This window comes from Lissotriton helveticus, chromosome 8 (genome assembly GCF_964261635.1).
Source record: "Lissotriton helveticus chromosome 8, aLisHel1.1, whole genome shotgun sequence".
NCBI classification, from domain to species: Eukaryota; Metazoa; Chordata; class Amphibia; order Caudata; family Salamandridae; genus Lissotriton; species Lissotriton helveticus.
The window spans coordinates 46,312,293-46,336,174 of record NC_136069.1 but is presented as its reverse complement, the minus strand read 5'-3'; the positions used below and the strand labels follow the sequence as shown (position 1 = coordinate 46,336,174).

At 45.4% G+C, this 23,882-nt stretch overlaps 2 protein-coding genes and 1 long non-coding RNA gene across 5 annotated transcripts in view; 1 reads left to right on the top strand and 2 right to left on the bottom strand.

The window, feature by feature from the left end:
- Positions 1-23,882, top strand: part of LOC144772324 (uncharacterized) — a 517,545-nt gene that overhangs the window by 348,214 nt on the left and 145,449 nt on the right. The window contains exon 13 of one of the 2 annotated variants that reach the window (XR_013599716.1): positions 4,012-4,370. The exons of the other annotated variant lie outside the window; for it this stretch is intronic. The gene's annotated coding sequence lies outside the window, so the exon portion shown is untranslated. Of the gene's footprint in view, positions 1-4,011; positions 4,371-23,882 lie in introns of those variants that run through there. 2 annotated transcript variants of the gene reach the window in all.
- LOC144772330 (uncharacterized) lies at positions 1,761-5,705 on the bottom strand. The gene is made up of 2 exons (XR_013599717.1): positions 4,649-5,705; positions 1,761-4,170 (listed from the first exon to the last, which is right to left on the bottom strand). It is a non-coding gene; the product is annotated as an uncharacterized LOC144772330 (long non-coding RNA).
- The window catches only part of LOC144772326 (uncharacterized), a 124,577-nt gene continuing 107,550 nt past the window's right edge, over positions 6,856-23,882 (bottom strand). For both annotated transcript variants that reach the window (XM_078656567.1, XM_078656568.1), the window contains 3 exons: positions 14,305-14,592; positions 13,937-13,996; positions 6,856-8,170 (listed from right to left, as the gene is read on the bottom strand). In XM_078656567.1, the coding sequence (XP_078512693.1) occupies positions 7,494-8,170; positions 13,937-13,996; positions 14,305-14,592 (1,025 nt within the window). In that variant the 3' untranslated portion in view covers positions 6,856-7,493. The remainder of the gene's footprint in view (positions 8,171-13,936; positions 13,997-14,304; positions 14,593-23,882) is intronic.

Sequence of the window (23,882 nt, the reverse complement as noted above, 5' to 3'; positions counted from 1 at the left end):
GCATATAGCCAGGTTCTGAGCTGGGATGGGGCAGTGAGATAAATAACGGTGATGGATCAAGCCCTGATCTTTGGACTGGGTAAGAGTGGTCTGCTTAATTCAGACACTCTGTTCATCACCACCCCCTTTTCTGTATCGTTTTTGGCCACTATAGGTGTGGCAGGGTATACTCAGACATGAGTCCCTTTCTCACTGCTCCATCAGGATTCAAGCAAGCCGGGCCGAAGAGGCTGAAATGCCAGAAACAGGTCCCCGGTAGCTTGTCTCCTTTCTGGTGAAGAATTGGCTTGGTAGTTTGGTCTGCCCTGTTCCCATGATGCACTGGGCCAGGGACAGACTAATTTGCATATAGCCAGGTTCTGAGCTGGGATGGGGCAGTGAGATAAATAACGGTGATGGATCAAGCCCTGATCTTTGGACTGGGTAAGAGTGGTCTGCTTAATTCAGACACTCTGTTCATCACCACCCCCTTTTCTGTATCGCATTCTACAGCAGGCATTGGAAGAGGAAATCACCACAAAAACAATCTCCCCACGACGCAGGCATCCTTGCACCTTGGTGCAAGGGTGCCTGCGCCGGTCCATGGCAGCAGTTTGTGTGCCCCACAGGGGGAAGCACACAGATGCGACATATTGTTGTAAATATGTCATATCCATATGCTTCAAAACTAATGCAGTGCAGTAAAATGACTTGTGGCACTGCGTTAGTTTCTTGTAAATCTGCCCCCTCGTATCCAGAATGAAAGTAAATTACATAGACCAATTACACATTACACATGCCAGACCAGCTCCGTCATGCCCCTAACTGCCATGTACAAAGTACACCAGTACACCAGTCCACGTCACACTTTCCAACTGTCTCCTGTCGTAAAATATAAGACCTGTTGACCAGATCCACTATGTTTAAATTCTAAATACTGAGGGGCTCATAATCAAGTCCCTTATGCCATTTGTATGTCACTTCTTCCCATGTTAGAAATTACGCACCGGCTGCGCAAGGGACTTGTAAATAAGTCCATGCATTTCCAGGAAAACAACGCAGAACTATGCTATGTCACTGCAAAAGCAAGGTGATGGGCCACCATCCCAATAATATGATGTTTTCATGACCTCTCCACTGCATCTGTGCAGATTTGGATATAATGCGTCAACTCAGGTACACTTGCACCATGGTGGAAGGGTGCCTGTGCAGCGGGGCTGATTGATTTTGTGCAGGCAGTGTCCCTTCCTGCACAAGATAACTCACAAGAGCTGTTTCCCTCCCCTATGTGTGTAGCAAAAATTTAGAATGCATTGAAAGATGAAAAGTTATAGTAGCAAATCTATAAAATCTACTCTTCGTGCATCCATACGCCTCCCAAGGGGAGGCGTAGGCCAATGATGAATTCCCAGCTTTAGGAATTCTTGAAAATATTTAAATCCAGCAGAAGCCTTTGCTGTTGCATGTGGCGAAAACACACAGCAAGACTCATGGCATGGACCATTCACACAAAGGGGCATATATACAAGCCCCATCACCACCACCACATCACTTTTAAAGTCGTTGTGGTGGCAATTCAGGTTTTGGCTCATTTACAAGGCAGTGTTAAGCCACTTTACAAGGCTTAACGCTGCTTTGTAAATAATTTAGTTCACAATGATTTCAAGTTGTTCAAAAATAAGTCAGGGAGTTAGTCCTAATGGAACAAACGCCAAAGTGTCATAAGACAACAATAAACTCAAGAAAGTAATCTTAACTTAAAAAAACACGGGGAGACCTAATCATTTGAGAAAATATATTTTGTTTTATATATTTTTGGTTGACAAATTAGAGTACATATAAATAGAACATTCAGCAGGAAGTCATGAAAAGAAGCAAAAAACAAATTGTTCGAACAATACATGACTGTACATCTATTCCAAATCAATTATAAGCTTTAAATCTCTAAATGAGGATGTCTATTGCTTCAGAGTAACACATTTTCTTGGGAATAGACGAAAAAGTCGACGTTTCGGTCTGTTCGGCGGTAGTCCCTCAGACCATCTTCAGGACGAGCAAAAAGTTTTGTAGCTGACAAAGTGACTCCTGTTTAAACATAATATAACATGTTACTTTGAGTTTATTAACAAAGTACATTAAAAACATCAAAAAAACGAAGGAACCCGTGTATAAAACAAAAAAGAGTGCAAGTATCCAATTCATGCACCACCCAGAAGAAATCAGATGCCACCACCTTTTAGTGTTGACGTGGTAGCAAAAGTACCACTTAATTTCTCATAGAAGTGGGCAGCTGCCTAGTACCTCAATGCAAAAAAGCATACCTGCATCATAGGGAAATTAATTTCCTATGTTGAGTTCTTCAGCCAGGGTCGGTCTGAATATATATAGGATGCTGTGTATTTTAATGTTATCTGTAACAGAATGCCATAGATATTCTGAGTTGTAGCAGAGCATGATGAAGCAATTGTCAATCTGATAACTGTAAATTACTTAATGCACCTATTCAATGGTGTGTCATGGGGCAGACTAAAATGACTGATATTAAAAGCTTACCACCACAGATGTATCTAAAAGTTAATTAGCTGTGGTTTCACTAAACAAACGGGTTAGGACTTAATATTGACATAATCAAGGAAGATGCATTGTGGCACAGGCTGAGACGCAAATACTCCTGGCTGCCTATATCTGTTTCGTGTACCTGCTACACTATGATTAAATAAAGTATAGATCCGATACAAAAAGTGATTTGAGAAGGCAAAACCATGAGGGCCCGGCAGCTCTCACACGAATAAGGTTTTACAAAAACCATGACAAAACAAGACACATATTGGCAAAAGGCTGACCACCAATTCCAGACCTGCTGGCTTTACCAGTGCTTGTTTCTTTTTATGTTTCCCATAATCTTATTGAAACTGGTTACACTGATTTCCCATTATGAAGATTTTTAGGAAATACTCCCATACATCAACACATTTTGCTAAATGATACTGCAAAGAAATGGTACTTAATATTTTATAGTAGTTTAGCTAAATGCTTTTCCTATTAGCATTTTTTTGTGAATTTTTTATTTTAAAAGCAACGAATCATCAATCTTGCTTTCAAGCTTCTGCAAATATTTGCATCTAATCAGAGAACATTCTGGGTGCATTATACATAGCCTTACATTGCTAAACTTTGAAAACGTGCACACATTTTTATACTGGAACCACTGTCAGTAGTGCAGTCCGAGCTTACAAAATGTACTTGGCATGCTCACCCAAATAATAAATGCTTTGCATTAATGAACTATAAATACAAGTTTGAACAGCATTAACACATGGACACAAATATTACCTTAACTACAGACAATGCCCTTCCTTAATCCAAAATGTGGTACTGTAAACTGCCAGCCAAAGGGTGAGTGCTGTAGGAGGGTGGGCACACTTGTCCCAAGGACAAAATACACATGAAAACTTGTTGCCCTTGACACTAAACAGTATGTCCTATGTGTCAGGCTCTAGGAATTCCACATCCCTGTGTCCCTTCCTGCACATAAACAATATTCCCCTCAATGCAGACAGCCTTGCACTACGGTGCAAAGGTACCCGCATTAGCACTTGGCAGCTAAATTTAGTACTAGTGCAGGTTGGAACTCAGAGATGCACCATAATGTTGTCAATATGTTGCATCTCTGCGTCTCAGAAGTGGTGTAGTGCGGTGTCAAGCCAAGGAGCCTAACACCTTGCTCCACCACTTCCTAGTAAATGTGCCCCATAGTGTTTCCTGTAAAGGGTCCATATCATCAAGCACATTAAAAGCAAGATAGTGTGGCTCGACGTGTCCTTGAAAATATGGAAAAAATGGTGCACCCCAAAAAGTGGTTCGCAGCCGGTGCAAGAGGCCATAAGTCTTGCCCCTAGGTCAACATAACAATAAGGATTCCTGGCTTGTCCTACATTAATCACATTTGGAAATACCCATGTCAAGCTGTAGAGCAAACTCTATCCGAAATTAACATGCAGACAGCAGTAACACATTTCTATCTCTTTGCAGAGAATGCGCCTACAACATCTGAACAAGTTGATTAAGCACCTGATTTCCAAGACAAGGACGAGAGCCTGTCCACCATTGATCAGGATACCCTCCACCAAATCCTGTCCAGCGTACAGTCAACTTCTCCGCTTGCTGAGACTGACACTAATGTAGTTGCTCCTGAAAGATGAACCCCAAACAAGTACAGCCACTGCATCTGTCAGCACACATCCCCCTCCTCCCCAAGACTCTGAGGATACACAACTTTATATCCAAAAGACTACAGTTGGACTTAATCGCAAGCTTGTGAAAGAGGTGCATGTGGAGATGGATATCATGGGAGGTATACTACAGGCTATCCCCAGATGCCTCAACTCAGATGATGACACCCTTGAGGATGCACAAGGCAACTCCACTCCACACCCTTGCTTTGTTCAATCCCTGGCCACCATCTCTGGTGTAATGAGGCAAAGGCATGAACAAATGCCCGCCCAAAGCGTTAGCAGGGAGGTTGGAAAAATCTACAGGAAATTGTAGACATCCCAAGGACAATGCAGCAGGAGCAGGAGATCTCCCTCACAACAATGGCTGTCTACCACAGGGATGTAGGAGCTATCCTGAGCAACCAGCAGAAAATCATAAATGCACTGTGGCTTACCTGTTACAGGGAAATGCTGCTGCAGCCATGGCTCTAACATCCTCGGGTCCTGCTGTTGGTGTCCCTCGTCCAACCCAGTAACCAACTACAGAGCCCCCAGATCACCAAACAGATTCATCTGAGGAAGAGGAATACTCGGAGACAATTAAAGCGTAACAGTGGCCACAAACATTTCCCCGTTACATGTGATGTGGACAAATAGAACTTTGTCCACAAATGTTGCGGTGTGAAACAGGGGATGCTGTCATCCTCTTGCTTTGTACACATCAAAGACTCCACCATTGCTTTTCTTTTGAGTCGTTGAAAATCACATTGTGTCACTGTCATTCACATGGTCACTAGACTACTAATTGACCATATGATTTGTCACTTATTTCACCCCTGGAAACATGGCTGCAGCATACAAAGTCTTGCTCCCAGATTAAAGTCGTATTCCTTTGTGTATTGCCAATTACCTATTGCTTTTTGTGAAATGTGTAAATAAATCTGAACACCTGTGCCAGTGTGTGGAATGACTTGGTATGGGTCTTGAAAGGACTACAATGTGCAAGCAGCAACACCATGTACAACAACTGCCATTGGAAGCAGAGATATTACCATGTTCACCTATCAACATAGCCACAGCAAGAGCAAGAAGTCATATTCCAAACCAAGATGCATGCTAAGTAGTTCATTTGAACACCAGGTTTCATCCCTGCTGGTCAACATGTACTGTTTGCAGCCATTATGATGAGCAGTGGCATTGTACACCATCATGCTGACCATGCCCCTAAAATAGGCCAAACAACACCTAACCTGCCCATGTGGAGTGTGTATGTGCTGTATATCCGTGTAAGAACAATAGCTCTCAACATTGATTATTTTGCCAACACAAATTTAACAACGATGACATATTTCTTTATCCGTCCAATCGAATCCTTATCAGTTAAAGCGCTCCACCTCCTATGGCCCACCATTAAGACCAATAACGTGTAAAAAACAAAAATAGTAATGGAAGGAGCACCTGATGCACATAAAATCACTAATCAAATATTGAAGTGCGTATCAGTTTCTTTCTTTTCAATTTCTTCATTCGCCCAAAATATTTCTCCACAATTCAAAGCAAGAAATATCAGGGAGTACAAGTCCAAATTCCAATAGAAATGTTAATTAATTTATAAATCCAATTCAACGACAATTTCATCCAGATCATTAGTTTAACACAGCCTACACGTTTCGTCCTCCTAAGGACATCATCAGGGCTCATCATTTTAAAGCTTATAGATGCTGGTACTGTATCCTACTTCTCCTTGTGCATTAACGTGTTCTTCACCCCAATCTATCTCAATATCCGAATCCTTTTCGGCACTCAATTATAATCGTCACCGTCGTCAGCAGGTCCTGATAAATCGGCAGCAGATTTATCAGGACCTGCTGACGATTATAATTGAGTGCCGAAAAGGATTCTGATATTGAGATAGCTTGATGTTGGGCTATATCTGCTCAGGATTATAGATGTTACATCGAGATAGATTGACGTTGGGCTACATCTGCTCAGGATTATAGATGACGGAGCCCTGAATAAGAACAATTGTGGTTTGAAGAGTGAAATACATAATTGCTCCGTTTCGATTAATATTGGTGTGAAGAACATGTTAATGCACAAGGAGAAGTAGGATACAGTACCAGCATCTATAAGCTATAAAATGATGAGCCCTGATGAGGTCATGAGGAGGACGAAACGCAGAGGCTGTGCTTAATCAAAGACTGTTCTGTGTTAACTGTTTGTGTTAAACTAATGATCTGGATGAAGTAATTGTTGAATTGGATTTATGAATTAATGAACATTTCTGTTGGAATTTGGACTTGGACTCCCTGAAATTTCTTGCTTAGAATTGTGGAGAAATATTTTTGGCGAATAAAGAAATTGAAAAGAAAAAAACTGATACGGAATATTTGATTAGTGATTCTATGTGAATCAGATGCTCCTTTCATTCTTTTTTTATTTTGCCAACACATATACGTCTTTAGAATTGCAAAGTGCCAAATTATAGTATAATTTAGTGCAACTCCCACCAGTTTCTTTTCCAAACTGTTGTGTCACAAGTGTTGAAATCACATGCTAAATGTCAGACAAGTGACGATGGTCCATACCAAATGTGCCATACACACCAACACATACACACAACCAAAATGACATTGCATGGGCCAAATCAGCCAAAAGCATATATGTTATAAATGTAATGCTGGCCAACAATGAACAAGAGTATTTATGGAAATAATTATTTTTTTAACGACAGTAACAATATGGAGAGAAAATTACTAACTAATGTATAAAACTTACTTCGCCAAAATAAAATTACTGTAACACTAAAATCTATCTGAAAATTAAACTAGCCTAATAACCATTTACGTACCTAACTTAACTCATCCTATAATACACAAGTATCACATAAGACTACTAAAACATTTACCCCTAACCCCTACAGGACATCAATGCACAATGGACATGCACATACTATACTTAACCTATACACAACCTAAGTAAAAGATTTAGCATACACAATAATATATATATATATATATATATATATATATATATATATATTATACATATTATACATAGATTTTTTATTATTTTTTTTTTAATGAAGTATGAAACCTATAAAAGTACCCAGACTCTCCCGCCCACCAACCCCAAAGAACTAAATAAAAAGAAAAAACAAAAAGTAAAACATGTATCTGTTAAAACTACAAGTTAACCTACCTAAACCTACCTATTCTAACCTACACTACACTTACACTATAACTAACACTAAATACAAAATAGAAGGTCATAAAATAATGAATGTAAAAGAAATGGCCACTACAGTTGGGCCAGGATGCGGTCCACTGACTGCTGCAGTGTGTCCATCTTGTGTAACATTGTGGCCATTTGCAGTTCCAATCCAGCAATCTTAAGTTTGAAAAAAGTCACATCTTGGTCGGCCATCTCCTGTACAAAAGATTGTCCTGCACTGGAGTGCATACAGGGTCCTTCGGCTGGTGTTGGTGTTGGGGCCGGTGCCGGTGCCGGTATTGGTGCCGGTATTGGTGCCGGTATTGGTGCCGGTATTGGTGCCAGTGTTGGTGCCAGTGTTGGTGCCAGTGTTGGTGCCAGTGTTGGTGCCAGTGTTGGTGCCAGTGTTGGTGCCAGTGTTGGTGCCAGTGTTGGTGCCAGTATTGGTGCCAGTGTTGGTGCCAGTATTGGTGCCAGTATTGGTGCCGGTATTGGTGCTGGTATTGGTACCGGTATTGGTGCCGGTGCCAATGAAGGGCCTGCTTGCTGTTCATGTCCACCTCCATTGCCCATGCCCTTGGAGGCCCGCATGTCCTTTGCATCAGCTCTCTGTTTTGCAGGAACAGAGCATCCCCAGGTCTTTGCAGCCTTCTCCATGTCATACCGACGTGCTATTTTCCTGAACCCCTTTGCAATCTGGCAGATGTGGCTATAACGTGTTTTGCGTATTCTAAAAGTACGTTCCTCCTCAGCAGTCATGTTGTCTGTTGGAGAAGAATGACATGTGTAAGTCATTGAATGAGTACATAGTGGATGCTGACTGCAAACCTTGTGCCAAGCACCTGATCACTGTGTGAGTAAGTATAACTTTATTTAGATATAAAATATCTATAAAAGTACAGGTCAGAAGATACCAACGACAGTACAAATTATTAAAATAGCAAATCATGAATACGGTAGGTACATTAAAACTTTTGAATTCCATTTGCGGACTTCAGTAACATTATGTGTTAAAAAAAGGCAAAATATACACAGCAACTGTAACCACAATGGCATTTGGGCAAAAAAGAAGTTTGAGGACTTAACAATAGCGGTGTTATGCTGATGGGTACAGTTGGAAGACAACTACTAGCAGCAGGTTGTAGGAAGATGCAGTCAAGTATAACCAGTTATAGCAGCATTTAATAAAAGTGCGGTTTAGAGAAGACTTTCTACCTTTAAAATAAAACGTTGACCAGCACTGCCCGTTATTGAGTAAAATTGCGGTATGTGTAGCGTATAAGAGTTATGAGGCCTATATTTAAAACTGTGTTCTCTGGGTTCAGAGCTGCAATTACTGCCAACCTGCAGGTCCGGATTCCCAGCCTATTCCACTCGACTTTCAATTTTCGTCTGTGCTGTAGCGCAATTGCAGGACAAAGACAGACCGAGTGCTCTAAAGTCTCAGCCACCTTACCACACCCCCCCGATCACTGTGTGAGAAACACACTACAACAGTATACATGTAGGTTGTTCATCACATCCTGTGCCATCACCTGAACGTCATAATTCTTAGATAGTGACAAGACGAAATATAAGTGACTTTCTAAACTCACACTGAGCCATGATAAACTAGTAACCCTAAATTGTTTTAATTAATCTTTTGCACAAACATGTACGTACAATGCCCCACAAGGATACATCTAGGTACTCAGGGGTTACTTTACAAGCAAATTGTGCTGTGCTTTGAAAGTGCCTCAGCGTTCAATCAATCAAGCATTTATATAGCGCGCTAGTCACCCGAAGGGTCTCAAGGCGCTTGGGTGGTCCTCTACTGCTCGAATAGCCAGGTCTTGAGTTGCTTCCTGAAGGAGAGGTTGTCTTGGGTCAGGCGGAGGTGGATGGGGAGGGAGTGCCACGTCTTGGCAGCCAGGTAGGAGAAGGATCTTCCTCCCGTTGTGGCTCTTCGGATGCGTGGAACGGCGGCGAGGGCGTGGGTGGTCGATCGGAGTTGGCGAGTGGGGGTGTAGAAGGTCAGGCAGTCGTTGAGGTATCTGGGGCCTTGGTTGTGGAGAGCTTTGTGTGCGTGGGTGAGGAGTCGGAACGTGATCCTCTTGCTGACGGGGAGCCAGTGCAGGTCTCTCAGGTGTCCGGAGATGTGGCTGTGTCGGGGGATGTCCATGATGAGTCGTGCTGAGGCGTTCTGAATGCACTGGAGTCTTTTCTGGAGTTTGGCTGTGGTTCCGGCGTAGAGGGTGTTCCCGTAGTCCAGTCGGCTGGTGACGAGGGCCTGGGTGACCGTCTTCCTGGTTTCGGTGGGGATCCACCGGAAGATCTTCCGGAGCATGCGTAGGATGTTGAAGCATGATGAGGAGACGGCGTGGACTTGTCTGGTCATCGAGAGGGAGGAGTCCAGGATGAAGCCCAGGTTTCGTGCGTGGTCCGTTGGTTTGGGTGCGCTGCCGAGGGCAGGGGGCCACCAGGAGTCGGCCCAGGCGGAGGGTGATGATCCCAGGATGAGGACTTCCGTCTTATCTGAGTTCAGTTTCAGGGGGCTGTTCGTCATCCACTCGGCTACGTCTTTCATCCCTTCGTGTAGGTTGGTTCTGACGGTGGCGGGGTCGTTGGTGAGGGAGAGGATCAGCTGGGTGTCGTCGGCGTAGGAGATGATGTTGAGGTTGTGTTGGCGTGCGATGGCCGCAAGGGGGCTCATGTAGATCTTGAACAGCGTGGGGCTGAGTGAAGATCCTTGTGGTACGCCGCAGATGACTTCGGTGGCCTTGGATCTGAACGGGGGGAGGCGGACTCTCTGGGTTCTTTCGGCAAGGAACGAGATGATCCACTCCAGTGCCTTCTCCTGGATTCCGATGTTGTGCAGGCGCTGTACTAGGGTGCGGTGGCAGACCGTGTCGAACGCCGCGGAGAGGTCCAGGAGGATGAGGGCCGCCATTTCCCCGTTGTCGAGCAGGGCTCGGATGTCGTCGGTGGCTGCGATGAGGGCGGTCTCGGTGCTGTGGTTGGCCCGGAAGCCGGACTGTGAGTGATCGAGGGATCCATTAGTCTCGAGGAAGGCGGCCAGCTGTCTGTTGACTGTCTTCTCGATGACTGGCCGGAAAAGGTAGGAGCGAGATGGGGCGGTAGTTCTTGAGGTCGGTGGGGTCCACTGATGGTTTCTTCAGTAGGGCGCTGAGTTCGGCGTGCTTCCAGCTCTCTGGGAAGGTGGCGGTGTTGAAGGAGGCGTTGATGATGTCCCAGAGATGGGGTGCGATGATGGAGTCGGCCTTATTGAAGACGTGGTGAGGGCAGGGGTCGGTTGGTGATACGGAGTGGATGGAGTTCATCGTGCGGATGGTGTCTTCGGTGTTGACCGGTGTCCAGGCGGAGGGTGGAGGTGGGGGGCGTGGGTGCGTTCGTGGGGTGCGTCGGCTGTGAGCTGAAACTGTTGTGTATGTCTGCAATCTTGCTGTGGAAGAACGAGGCGAGCGAGTTGCAGAGTTCTTGCGATGGGGTGATGTCGTTGTTTCCGGCGCTAGGGTTCGAGAGCTCTTTCACAATGATGAAGAGTTCTTTGCTGTTGTGGGCATTGTTTTCTAGTCGTTCCTTGAATGCGGTTTTCTTGGTGGTGTGGATCAGCTGGTGGTGTTTTCGAGTTGCGAGCTTGAGGGTGGTCATGTTGTCTGGTGTCGGGTTTCTGCCCCAGGCTTTCTCTAGGGCTCGGCCGTTCTTCTTGGAGCTCCTGAGTTCGTCGGTGAACCAGGATGCTTTCTTGTTGCCGGGTCTGACGGGGGGGGTCTTCAGTGGAGCGAGGTCGTCTGCGCAGTTGCTGATCCACCTTGTGAGGTTGTTGGCAGCTTGGTTGGGGTTCGCTGAGCTGGCGGGAGGGTTCTGGCTCAGGGATGTGGCGAGCTGGTCAGCTGTGATCTTGTTCCAGTTTCTGCGGGGAACCTGTTGCGGGTGGTGGTGGGTCGTGGTTCTTCTGAAGCTGAAGTGGACGCAGCTGTGGTCTGTCCAGTGGAGTCCGGTGGCGTGGCTGAAGGAGATGTCCTTGCTGGAGGAGAAGACGGGGTCAAGCGTGTGGCCGGCGTAGTGGGTGGGGGTGGTCACCAGTTGCTTGAGTCAGAGGTTGGCGAGGTTGTCCAGCAGGGTGGTGGTGTTGCGGTCGTTGTTGTTTCCAGGTTGAAGTTGAGGTCCCCCAGGAGGATGTAGTCAGCGGAGGGGAGGGCGTGCGGGCTGATGAAGTCTGCGATGTCTTCGCTGAATTGGGTGTGTGGTCCCGGGGGTCTGTAGATGAGGGTTCCTCTGAGGGTGGTCTTGGGGTCGGTGTGTATCTGGAAATGCAGGTGTTCGGCGGTTGTGAGGGTGTCGTCGGAGTTGGTCGGGATGCAAAAGGTGTTCTTGTGGATGATGGCGATGTCTCCTCCCGTCTGGTTGACGCTGTCCCTCCGGGTGATCTTGTATCCGTCCGGGATGGCGATGGCGATGTCGGGCGCTGAGGAGGCGTTCATCCATGTTTCCGTGAGGAAGGCGACATCTGGAGATGTGGAGTCGAGGAGGTTCCAGAGTTCCACGGCGTGTCTGTGGACGAAGCGGGTGTTGAGCAGGATGCACTTCAGGTGGTTGTTGCTGGTGCTTGGCTTGGCGGGTGCGGTGCAGGTCCGGATGCAGGAGAACTTGCAGGATTGGCAGGTGAAGGGTCCGTGGGTGCGTCCTGGGGTGGCTCGGTGGCAGCCGGGGATTCGGTCGGTGTTGAGTGCATTGAGGGTGGCGGTGTCGTAAGTCCGGCGGGTGGGCTGGCAGCTGAGGGGGCCAGGGGGTCTGGCTCTGGGCGCGGTCCAGGCGCGGCGTTGCGTAGCCAAAAGGCTTTGTGCTGCTACAGTGAGGCACATTTTTTGTAACTGCCACCCTAAATGTTGAAAGACATGTAGCTTGCCAGGATGTACCAGCAAGGGTAAACAACCTATGTATTAAGGATGTAGTAACACAGTAAAAGGGATACGATAGCCTTGTACATAGTGTACATCATCACCATTCAATAGATTTTATTTGTTCATCTGTTGCGACTACTGCATCCTGTACATACACTTGATTGCTCGGTGAAAATACTTTTTTGGTGAAGGCACAATAGGCCTCATGATGATGCCCCATCCAATCACTTGCTAATAACAATTCCATTTACACACACAGGGCTCTGAAGGCAGTGCAGGTGACCCCGATGTACACAAAATGCACAATAATCAGATCATGACATGCCACATGGCTGACTGGCATTCACAGATATCTGTGGTGTACTATTCGTACTAGGCTTCGTTTTTGTTATTGTGAATGAATGACACATCATCCAAATATTAGAAATTTGCAGGATGTAACTCATCATTATCATCACTATGTGAACTTGCTCACATGTCATGTTGCTAAAAACTGTAACAAAGCTGCCCTGGATGCCCACATACAGTGCACGGACAGATCATGACAAAGGATGAATGTTCAGATTGTTCATAACATCTTGATAGAAGAACTAATGCTCCAAATCCAAATCCTTATACATTTTCTGTTGGACATATTAACTGAGAAGACATTGCCTTGATAGTCAGTCCACACACAGGCAGCAAGATGCACAGTAATTTGCTCGGCACCCAGCTACAGGTGACCCCGTTTGAAAATTGAAAGTAGTTTTGGGTTTGGTACTCACACAGCTTCCTGCCCATGCCCAAGCGACATACATGTTCTCACATACAGATCATGTAACGTCCCATCTATTTAAACCAAACATATTCTGACCTTGGACAGTCCTACATGGTGCCTTTTCAGGGGGCCACATGAGCCGACTAATTCTGAAATATTTTCACGTTACAGTGTAACAAGATATTGGCATGTGTCAATGCTGACAAGCATGCACAATGTTGGAATGATATCGGCATTGTATTCAACTTGGTGACAGTGTGGGTAGGTGCACCCTCCAGCTCATAAAAAACAGATTTCATTGTAATCTTGCTATGTGAGCTGCACAATGCAGCACATGTGCTAATAGCAATATGCAAGGTGAAATGAAGGTAGCTTCAAGTAACGTCTGCTGAACTTCATGATTACTCAGGGTACATTTTGGGACATGAGCCGCACCTTTGAAAATGGTTGTGCATGAAAACTTTGACATATGTGTCAATGTGATTTTCATCTGCATCAGTCATTGCACAGACACACTATGCTAAATGATGCACGAGTAGGGGGTGGTATGTAGCCATGTAGGCTGCCTTTTCTGCCAACTTGTGACTCATGTGAAATAGTCAATGCCAGAACAAGGTTTGATACAGTGAGGTATTGACTCCCTGGGCAATTTACTTCATAGTGGATTAATGTTACGCACTGTCAATTGATACATTTGGCACAGATGGATAGGTTTATGTGACATCTAGCAAGCTGCATACCAAGGCACATGTATCTTAGTATTTTAAGGCACATACTGCTGCCGATTGCGGCATGTTGGATTGTTAACAGTCCAAGAAAACTTTCATTATTGGCCATCATGATCAAAATCATTGAAAATTCCTACTCACTGGTAGCATTTGGGTCCTCGAACAAGTCCACCTCCCCTTGTGTGTATGGCTGGGGTCCACCTAGGAGACATAAACAGAGGTACAATGACCTTTGAATGCTGGACTTGTCTACAGTGTATGCATTGAGCACAGTACATAGACTTTACACAAGCATGGAATTTACAAACAATGGCTTTTGTTAGGCGAACCGTGACGCATAAGTATAGCACAATGACCTTCCGACATGCAATCATTCAAAAACATAGGGGCTTATTTACAAGCCCCTTGCACCGCCAGTGCGTCTATTTTTTAATTTGAGGAAGTGGCATACGGCGGCGCAAGGGACTTGTAAATAAGCCCCATGTGTGTTTTGGTAGGTATTGACTTACCAATAGGGCCGCCGACTTCTAATCCAAGATGGTCCAGCAGGTCCGCCTCTCTGCTGACAACATCCTGCCAGCGGTGTTTCAACTGGTGGACCGTCCGATCCACATGATATATCCTCGACATCTGCTGCTGAACTCTCTCCCACCTTTGCCTGCGTTCCTTCGGTGGGTATCCTTTGCTTACACGTCCCCCTGTGCCAATCATCCTTGGCAAGAAATGGTAAATAAGCCAAAGTAGGCCCCCAAACTCATTGTGCGACAAGTTTTTGGACCTGCCTGACATGATTGATTCTGAAAGAGTTAATAAAAAAAAATACAAACTTAAAAACCAACCTTAAACCAAACCTACAACTATCTACCCCCAACCTCCCCCCCCCCCCCAAAAAGACAATAATTTTGACAAGACAATTTGTTAGAGAGGACAATTAGCACACAAAATATGCAATTATTACACAAAACACGCATGAAAAAAGGATAATTTTATCACTCTCACAGCAATACACAACAGACTCCTCCACCGAGCACACTCTTAGGCCTAGTAAGTGAACGAGAAAGTAACTACGCACTTCCGGATTTGCAGCATGGCAGAGTCACTGCATCATTTCCTGGATGAATGCAACACGTTTTTACATTATGCAACATATTTTGGCTGATGTGCCATTGTTTGACGCAATTTTTATTTTAGATCGCATTATCTGCCTGCGTGACGTTTGTAGTCGATGTGTGGTTTTCATACATGTTGCGTTATGGTTAATGTGGAATCGGGCATTTTTACCAGGAATGCAAGATCACTTTGATGCGTACTTTTTCTGCAAGATGTGACGCGTTTTGCATGTCTACTAAAAATAGCGTTGAAATAGGAGGTGATGCGTGGTTTATGTGATGCATCACATAATGCTCATGCAAGGTTACCTTACAACATGATGCATGACATTTTCTACGAGTTAGTCATTTTTGGTACAGACATCCACGTACGTCCTGGGATATGTCTCAAATGGAAAATGTTACTTGCCCAGTATGCATCGGTTCTTGGCATATAGAGCTGTAGATTCACATGCTTTGCATAAGTTTGCCGTCTAGTGTTAGGTCCGGATGTTTTTCTTTGAAGAAGCCTTTTCCAGTCATGAGGTAGGTGACTCCTCCTTTCGGTGATCATAAACTCCATTGTTAGATTTTTTTCCCCGCAGAGGTTGATAATGGAGTTAGTAAGAGTAGAATATAGCTGTACATGCGTATGTATCCAACTAAGGTAGTACAGGTACCCGGGGAGGCGGGTGGGCGCATGTGAATCTACAGCTCTACATGCCAAGAAAAGATGCATACTAGGCAAGTCGCATTATCCGTTCGAGGCATGTGAGCTGATTATCACATGCTTTGCATAGAATATACAGCAATCTCCCAAAGCAGTGGTTAACCTGTAACTGTTGCAGTAGTTGAAAAAGTGTACATAGAACTGCCTGCTGTCTTTGATTTTGATTTGATTCTGATACTTGTATAGCGCAGCAGTCAACCGAGGGCATCAAGGCGCTGGAGAGAGGCCATACATACATACATACATACATACATACATACAAACCACAGTCATCGAAAAAAAAGCGAGAGAGCTCTATCTCAACGTTTGACTGTGAACAGCCAGGTTTTAAGGGCTTTTCTGAATGGGAGCAGAAGAGGGATAGATCTAAGAGCAAGGGGTAGGGAGTTCCAGAGTTTTCTCGCTGCCGCTGAGAATGCCCTATCCCCCACTTCCTCTTCTTGGTTCTTAGTACCAATAGTTGCTTTTGAAGTGAGTAGCATAGTAATCTGCTGGGGGAATGCCACTTGAACATGGTCTTCAGCCTTAAGGGGTAGGGAGAGTGCAGTGATTAATGGACCATACAAAGAGATTTAAAAACGATACGTTGTTCGATGGGAAGCCAATGCAGATGTTCGAGACCATTCTTGGCAGATTGTTTTTTGGGAATGTCCAGAATGAGTCTTGCCAATGCGTTCTGCAGTACCTGGAGTTTATGCTGTAGGGTCTTATTGGCAGCCAGGTACAGAGCATTGCAGTTATCAGGTCTGGACATTACCAGGGCCAGTGCTACCTGGATTCAAGCTGAACGCTGGATGAAAGGGAAGATTTTTTTTAACATCCTTATGAGCCAGCAGCATGTCGAAATGGTACGATTCACTTGGACATTGAAACTAAGTTCAGTATCCATCAGGACTCCCAGGTTCTTAGCCTTTTTGCTCGGGACAGGGCAGCATCCCAGAGAACGAGGCCAGCAGCTACTATTCCATTTGTTTGCCCCTGATCCAAATATCATCACCTCCGTTTTCTCCCCATTATGTTTCAAGAAGTTAGCGGACATCCAGTCTGCCGCTCTGATCATGCATCCAAGGATATTCTCTGAGAGTGAGCCAAGCCCCTTGGGGATGGTAACCATAATTTGTGTATTGTCCGCATATGACACACCTCCAATTCAAAAGAATGGACTACAGTTGCAAGGGGTGCCACATGCAGATTAAAGAGGGTGGGACTCAAGGAAGACCCCTGCGGGACTCCGCAAGGTAGAGAATAGGAGTCTGAGTGAAAAGATTTTAAATTCACCCTTTGGGATCTTCCTGTCAGAAATGAGGCAAGGAGGGCAAGTGCTTGATGAGAAATACCAAGACTCTGGAGTCTGTCCAGCAGCAATGTAGGAGAGATGGTGTCAAATGCTGCTGACAGATCCAAGAGCATTAGCACTACCCCCTGTCCTTCATCCACCGTACGCCTGATATAGTCAGAGGCTGAAATTAAAGCCGTTTCTGTACCAGGATACCTTCTGAATCCGAACTGCGACTCGTTAAGCCAAGATTGCTGTTCTGCAGTTTCCATAAGCTGCTTATTGAGATGTACTTCCAGGATTTTTACTGGAGCAGGGAGATGGGACAATCATGTTTACAGTCCCTAGGATCCAGGTTGGGTTTTTCAAAAGAGGTCTTATGATGGCTTGTTTCCAAGAATGAGGATAGATTCCAGAACGGATAATGATATTCATTAATTTACAGAGGGGTTCTGCTATGCTATCAGCAGCTATATGTAAAATTGTGGGTGGGCATGCCTCCATAGGCTTGTCTGGCTAACACATCCACTTAGTGTTTTGTAAATATGTGTGGTGTAGACCATGTTGCAGCTTTACAGATGTCAGATATGGGAACGTTTCCAAAGAAAGCCATAGAAGACCCTAGATGGTGAAAGGAATGCGCTCTAGGGGAAATTGGTAAAGTTCTTGGCTTGTGCATAGCATGTTTTAATGCATTTGACTATCCACCTAGAAATACTTGATTTAGAAATGGGATTGTCTGTGTGTGGTGGAGCAAAAGCAACAAAGTTGTTTAGTTTTTCGAAAAGGTTTTGTCCTTTCTGTGTAATAGAGTAAAGCTTATTTAACATCTAAGGTGTGTAGAGCTTGTTTTGCCACTGAATCTGGTTGAGGAAAGAACATAGGCAATTCAACAGATTGTTTAATGTGGAAGGCAGGTACTACTTTGGGTAGAAATTTAGGGTTAGTGCGGAAGGCAGATACTACTTTGGGTAGAAATTTAGGGTTAGTGCAAAGACTCACTTTGCTCTGGTGTACTTGTAAAAATAGTTCTTCTATGGTTAGTGCCTGAAGCTCACCCACTCTCCTCAGTGATGTAATAATAGCAATGAGGAAACCAACTTTCCAAGTGAGAAATTGCAGCTCACATTTATGCAATGGTTCAAAGGGTGCACCCATTAGTCTGGAAGGACAATATTAAGATTCCATGCTGGGACAGGTGGAAGTCTTGGTGGAATTACTCTTAATTCCCTCCATAAAAGCCTTGATAACAGGCACTCTGAAAAGAGACAGATGTTGTCTATTCTGAAGCTATTGCAGCGAGATGTACGCGTATAGATGTATATGCTAGATTAGAGCGCTGCAAATGCAGTAAATAACAATCGCAAGGTTGAGAGGTTTGGGATCTGGATGTCTCATCTCTCCATGGCTCTGCGCGAGGAGACTGGATCTGGGATGTAGTTTTTGATGAGGAACTACTGAGAGTTCCAACAGGGTAGTGAACCAGGGTTGACTGGCCCATGTGGGAGCGACCAGGATTAGTGTGAGGGACGTTTGCCTGAGCTTCCAAACCACTAGTGGAATGAGTGGGAGAGGTGGAAAAGCGTGGGCAAAAATACCTGACCAGTTCATTCATAGAGCATTGCCTTTGGATAATGGGTCTGTGGATACCTGGAGGCAAAGTTTGGGCATTTTTTCGTGTTTGTGTGTGGCGAACAGATCTAGGTCTGGGAAGCCCCACATCTGGAAGAACGGCAGGATAACTGGAGGGCGAAGTTCCCACTCTTGGATCTGTTGTCTTTTCTGCTGAGTAGATCTGCGATATGGTTGTTCACTCCTGGGAGGTGATTTTGTGATGAATGGCCCACCTTCAAATGGCTTGTGTAAGGTGTAACAGTTGGGGAGAGTGCTTCCCCCCCCCCCCCCGTTTCTGTATGTAATACATGGCTGCCATGTTGTCTGTGCGTATTGGGACAGCTTTGCCTACAAGGTGAGTCTGGAAGGCTTTGAGTGGTAGAACGACTGCTAGCATCTCTAGATGATTTATGTGGAGTTGCTTTTGACTCCACAATCCCTGAATTGTGTGAGTCTGGAGATGAGCTCTCCAACCATTGAGTGATGCGTCTGCTGCTGGCACGGTCTGTGGAACTGGGTCGATGAAAGGCCACCCTTTGGGAAGGTTCTGTGAATTTCACCACTGCAGAGCGATGAGTGCGGCAGTCCACAAACACTAGATCTGCCAAATGACCCTGGGATGTATTCCATTGACGTGCTAAACATTCCTGAAGGGGACACATTTGAAGTCTTGCATAGGGAACTATCATGATACAAGATGCCATCCTTCCTGGTAGCTGAATGAATACCCAAGCCGGTAATGAGTGGTCGGGTTGAAACTTGGAAATTAAAGCCTGAATATTGTGGATTCTGGCTGGGTTGGGACAGGCTAGAGCTTTTTGTTTATCTAGAGTGCCTCCTAAGTAAGTTTGCGTATTGGGGGGTTGGAGATGGGACTTCAACAGATTTACTGTGAATCCCAGGTTGTGTAGTAAGTGTACTGTTCTGTGAGTGTGCTGTAGGCACTTTGTGAGAGTAGTGGCCCTGATGAGCTAGTCGTCAAAATATAGAAAGACGTGAATATGTTGTCTTCGCATACGTGCGGCGACTACTGCCAGGCATTCTGTCCTTTTTGGGCATGATAAAGTATAGGGAGCATGCCCCGAGTCCTTGATATTGTAATGGGTCTGCTCTATAGCTCCTTTATTCAATAGAGAGTGTACTTCTTGTTTGAGAAGATGTTTCAGATGTTCTAGTGACATGTTGTGTGTTCGCAGAGGAATGTTTGGGGGATTGTCGGTAAGCTCCAGGCAATAACCATATTGGATATTATCTAGGACCTATCTGTCTGAAGTTATTGTTTTCCAGACAGGAAGAAATTGAGAGAGACGTACCCAGACAGGTGTGGAATGATCCGGGGAAGAGGAGGCAAGTCACTGTTTGCTGCAAGGGAAGTACGGGATGTGTTACCTTTGCCCCTACACTTGCCATTATTGCCTCGAAAACCTCCTCTAAAGTAACCTCTGGAAGAGAATAACCGATTGTTGCTTTTATAGGAAGATGAGGGATCTGTGGATACATTTTTTAGCCCCCCCCCCTTTAAAGTAGCGGCAAAAGGAACCCCTACTAGATGGGGATGCCAAAGCTCCCATGGATTTTGCGACTCCCGTGTCCTTTGTCATTTTTTCTGAAGAGGTATCCACCACAGGACCAAAGAGGTGTTCTTTATCAAAGGGTAGATTTAAAATAGATTTCAGGGTTTAAACCCTGAAATCCTTAGCCAGGCGTGTATTCTTAGAAGAACACTAGTATTGACAGCGCGAGCTGCCATGTCAGCTGCGTTTAAAGCACACCTAATGGAAGTGTTGGAAATTAGTTTCCCTTCCTGAATTAAATCATGTGCCTTTGATTTATGTTAGACTGGGAAGAATTGGAGCAATTGTTCCAATTTGTCATAGTGAGCCCTGTCATATCTTGCTAAGAGAGCCTGGGTGTTGGCAATACGCCAGGGATTGGCTGCCTGCGCTGCAACTCTTTTGCCAGAGGCATCAATAAACTTGGACTCCTTGTCAGGGGGAGGGGAATCTCCTGTTTAAGAATTTGCTCTTTTGCAAGATTTGGAACTACTAGGGAGTCTAAGGGAACTTGTCCTTTAATGTAGACCGGGTCTGTAGGTGCAGGTTTGTATTTTTTATCTACCTGTGGTGTTCGTAATCTTGCATGCACCGAGTCCTTAAAAATATCATCTGCGTGCTTAAGCATGCCCTTAAGCATGGGTAGAGTATGAGTTGCTCTTTGAGAAGAACTTAATGTCTCAAAAAGAAAATTCTCTTCAAGAGGCTCCTTGTGAAGCTGAACCCCGTGATATTGAGCAGCCCTGTCAATTAATTCTATGTATCCTACATTGCCGTCTGGTGGATAGGGTTTTGTAGGGTATAGATCTGGGTCAGTCAATGTTAGGATCTCTATTGTAATCATCTCATGCATCAGGATCATTGTCTTCCGGTGCATCTTCATCCCCATTCCCATCATCCTGGTGGTCAGGTGACTGTGGTTGCGGTGAATTTGAAGGAGTAATGATTAAATTAGGATCAAGTGGGGAAAGGGGGGGGAGGAGAAGGATTAGTACCAAAATATTTCTTTTTAAGGGGAATGTGGTAAGCTTCCCCCATCTCTGGTTTCCGCTCAACTGGCAATTTTACATGAATATAACCAGTTTTAGGGTTAATGACCAGTTCTTTCTGTTTCGGTCCGTGTTGGAAGGCAGGACGTCGAAACTAGGCTTCTTCAATGGGGGAGGAGCGGTTTTGTCTTTCGGTGCGGAAGGCTTTGGCGCAGAGGTTTTCGGGTCCGAAGATTTAGGTTTCGGTATCGGAGTGTTGTTAACGATGACATGTTTGGATTTCGGTGCTGAAGGTTTTGGTTTGGTGCCCGAATGAGGCAGACTCGGTCCCGGTTGGTTGGTGTTTCGGTGCCGAGGCGGGGCATTGGAAACATGATCTCTGTGCCAACCTTGGCTTGAAGGCAGAGGAGGGACCAGAGACTTTCTTGGGCATGAGTTGGGGCAGGGGAGTATCAGTACTCACAATTCGCTGACCCTGCGGAACGTCTTCTTCCATATTGGAGTCAGCTTCGGACAATGAAGTGTGTTCCTCCTCTTCTTCAGGTCCTTGTGCGTCAAAGATTTCGTGTTTGGAATCTTCTCCAAAGAGATTGGGAGTGGAGCTGCCTTGTTGGAACATTCGTTGATCGACACGTGTCGCAGTCTTGTTTGTTGTGTTCAGGGGACAGACACAAGTTGCACACTTCGTGAAAGTCGGAGCGTGGATACTTTGCGTAACACTCTGGACAGAATTTAAATGGAGTCCGTTCCATCGACTGCGAGCTGACCCGGCAATCGAAGATTTCTTGAACGATACGATAGGCGGAGAATGGGAAACATGATCAAGGAACAATACCGTCAAGGGTAGTGGATTGCGCACCAAGGGGAACCTGAGAAACGGTGTCGAACAGGAGCGCAGCAATTCACGTTTGAACCCGATAGCGGAAAAAAACAATCTCAAAATGGAGTTGATGCCCATGCGCAATATCACCGAAAGGAGGAGTCACCTACCTTGTGACTGGAAAATACTTTTTGAAGAAAAACAAAGTGTAAACGCCTGGACCCAACACTAGATGGCAGACTTCTGCAAAGCATGTGATCTACAGCTCACATGCCTCGAACATTTATTTTTTATCAATATTGTGCAATTGTTGGGGCTCATTTACAGGCACCATGCACCACAGTTGTGTCACGCTGCGCGATACACTAGCTGCCCACCCTGCTGCCCAATTTTTACAATGATACAGAAAGCCACCCTGCATGGCTTTACGTCTGCTTGTGAATATTGCTACTCCTTATGCAACACTATGCAGGTTAGGGAGGTGACATCGGTGTGGATGCGGGGGTTTCCATGCAACACCCATGTCCACTGTTGCATTTCCAGATTTACGCGCACTCATACAAAGGGAAATGCGTCAGACCAACTACCACCCCAGAGTTGGCGTAGTGAGACACAACGAGGTGAAATGTTTTCATTTCTCAACCATTTTTCCTCTTTCAATGCATGCTGCATTCTACAGCACACATTGGAAGAGGAAATGATACTAATTGATTGTGATTTTGTGCAGAAAGGGGCGCCTTCCGGCACAAAAACAATCTCCTCACAACGCACACATCCTTGCACCATAGTGCAAGAGTGCCTGCGCCGACGCATGGCAGCAGTTTGTGCGACAGCGCAGGGGAAAGCACAGAAATGCAACATATTTTTGCAAATATGTTGCATGCCTGTGCTTCAAAACTAATGCAGCTCGGCATTCCAAAATAACTTTCGGCAACACACTGTTAGTTTCTTGTCCACAGGGCCTGTTGTGCTCAGTACTGACACTTTGCATGGGAGATGTGTATAGTACTGATCTGACTATCCCATACTATGCGTACTATGCACTGTTGCTTATGCCAAGACAGTGCCTATTGGCGTACGGTTTCACTACATGTATAATTGTTATGTAAATGCCTCTCATGAAATTTTGCCCGTCACTGCTTGAGGCAGGTGCACATGCTTGAAAAGTCCACGGTAAATACCCATTTTCATGGGGCCATGCACAGATGCCAATCTGTGTGCCACAACGGCACATGTCGATAGCGTTATGACTGCACATGGCCTATCGGGATCAATGGGGTGCAAACACGTGGCTGCAGCACCTTCTGTCTCATGATATTTTAAGGGTACTTACAAGATCATTCGAAAAGACCGCACCAATCAAACTGGAGGAGGCATCGCCATCGTCCATAGAAGCACCATCAAAATCACAACCAGCTCTGACGACAATCTTGCAACCGCCGAACATCTCCACTTTCAGATCCACACCGACCCCAGGACAACCCTTAGAGGCACCCTCATTTACAGGCCCCCAGGCACCCGATCTCAATTCAGCGACGACATCACAGACTTCGTCAGCCAGCACGCCCTCACCTCCGAGAACTACATTCTTCTAGGAGACCTCAACTACCACCTTGAAAACATACTCGACAACAACTCCACCACCCTGCTGGACAACATGTCCAATCTCGGACTCAAACAACTTGTTGACACCCCCACTCACACAGCCGGACACACGTTCGACCCGATCTTCACCTCCAGCAAGCACATCTCCTTCGATCACACTACAGCTCTCCACTGGACGGACCACAGCTGTGTTCACTTCAGCTACAAAACCACACTGACCCACAACTGTCCACAACCCATTCCCCGGAGAAAATGGAACAAAATCACCACCGACCAACTCCTCACATCACTCAACCAAAACCCTCCCACCCTAGCAATGGACCCAGACCAAGCGGCCACCAACCTCAGGCAATGGATTACCCACAGTGCGGACGAACTAGCACCCCTGAAAAAACACCAGTTGAAATCATCC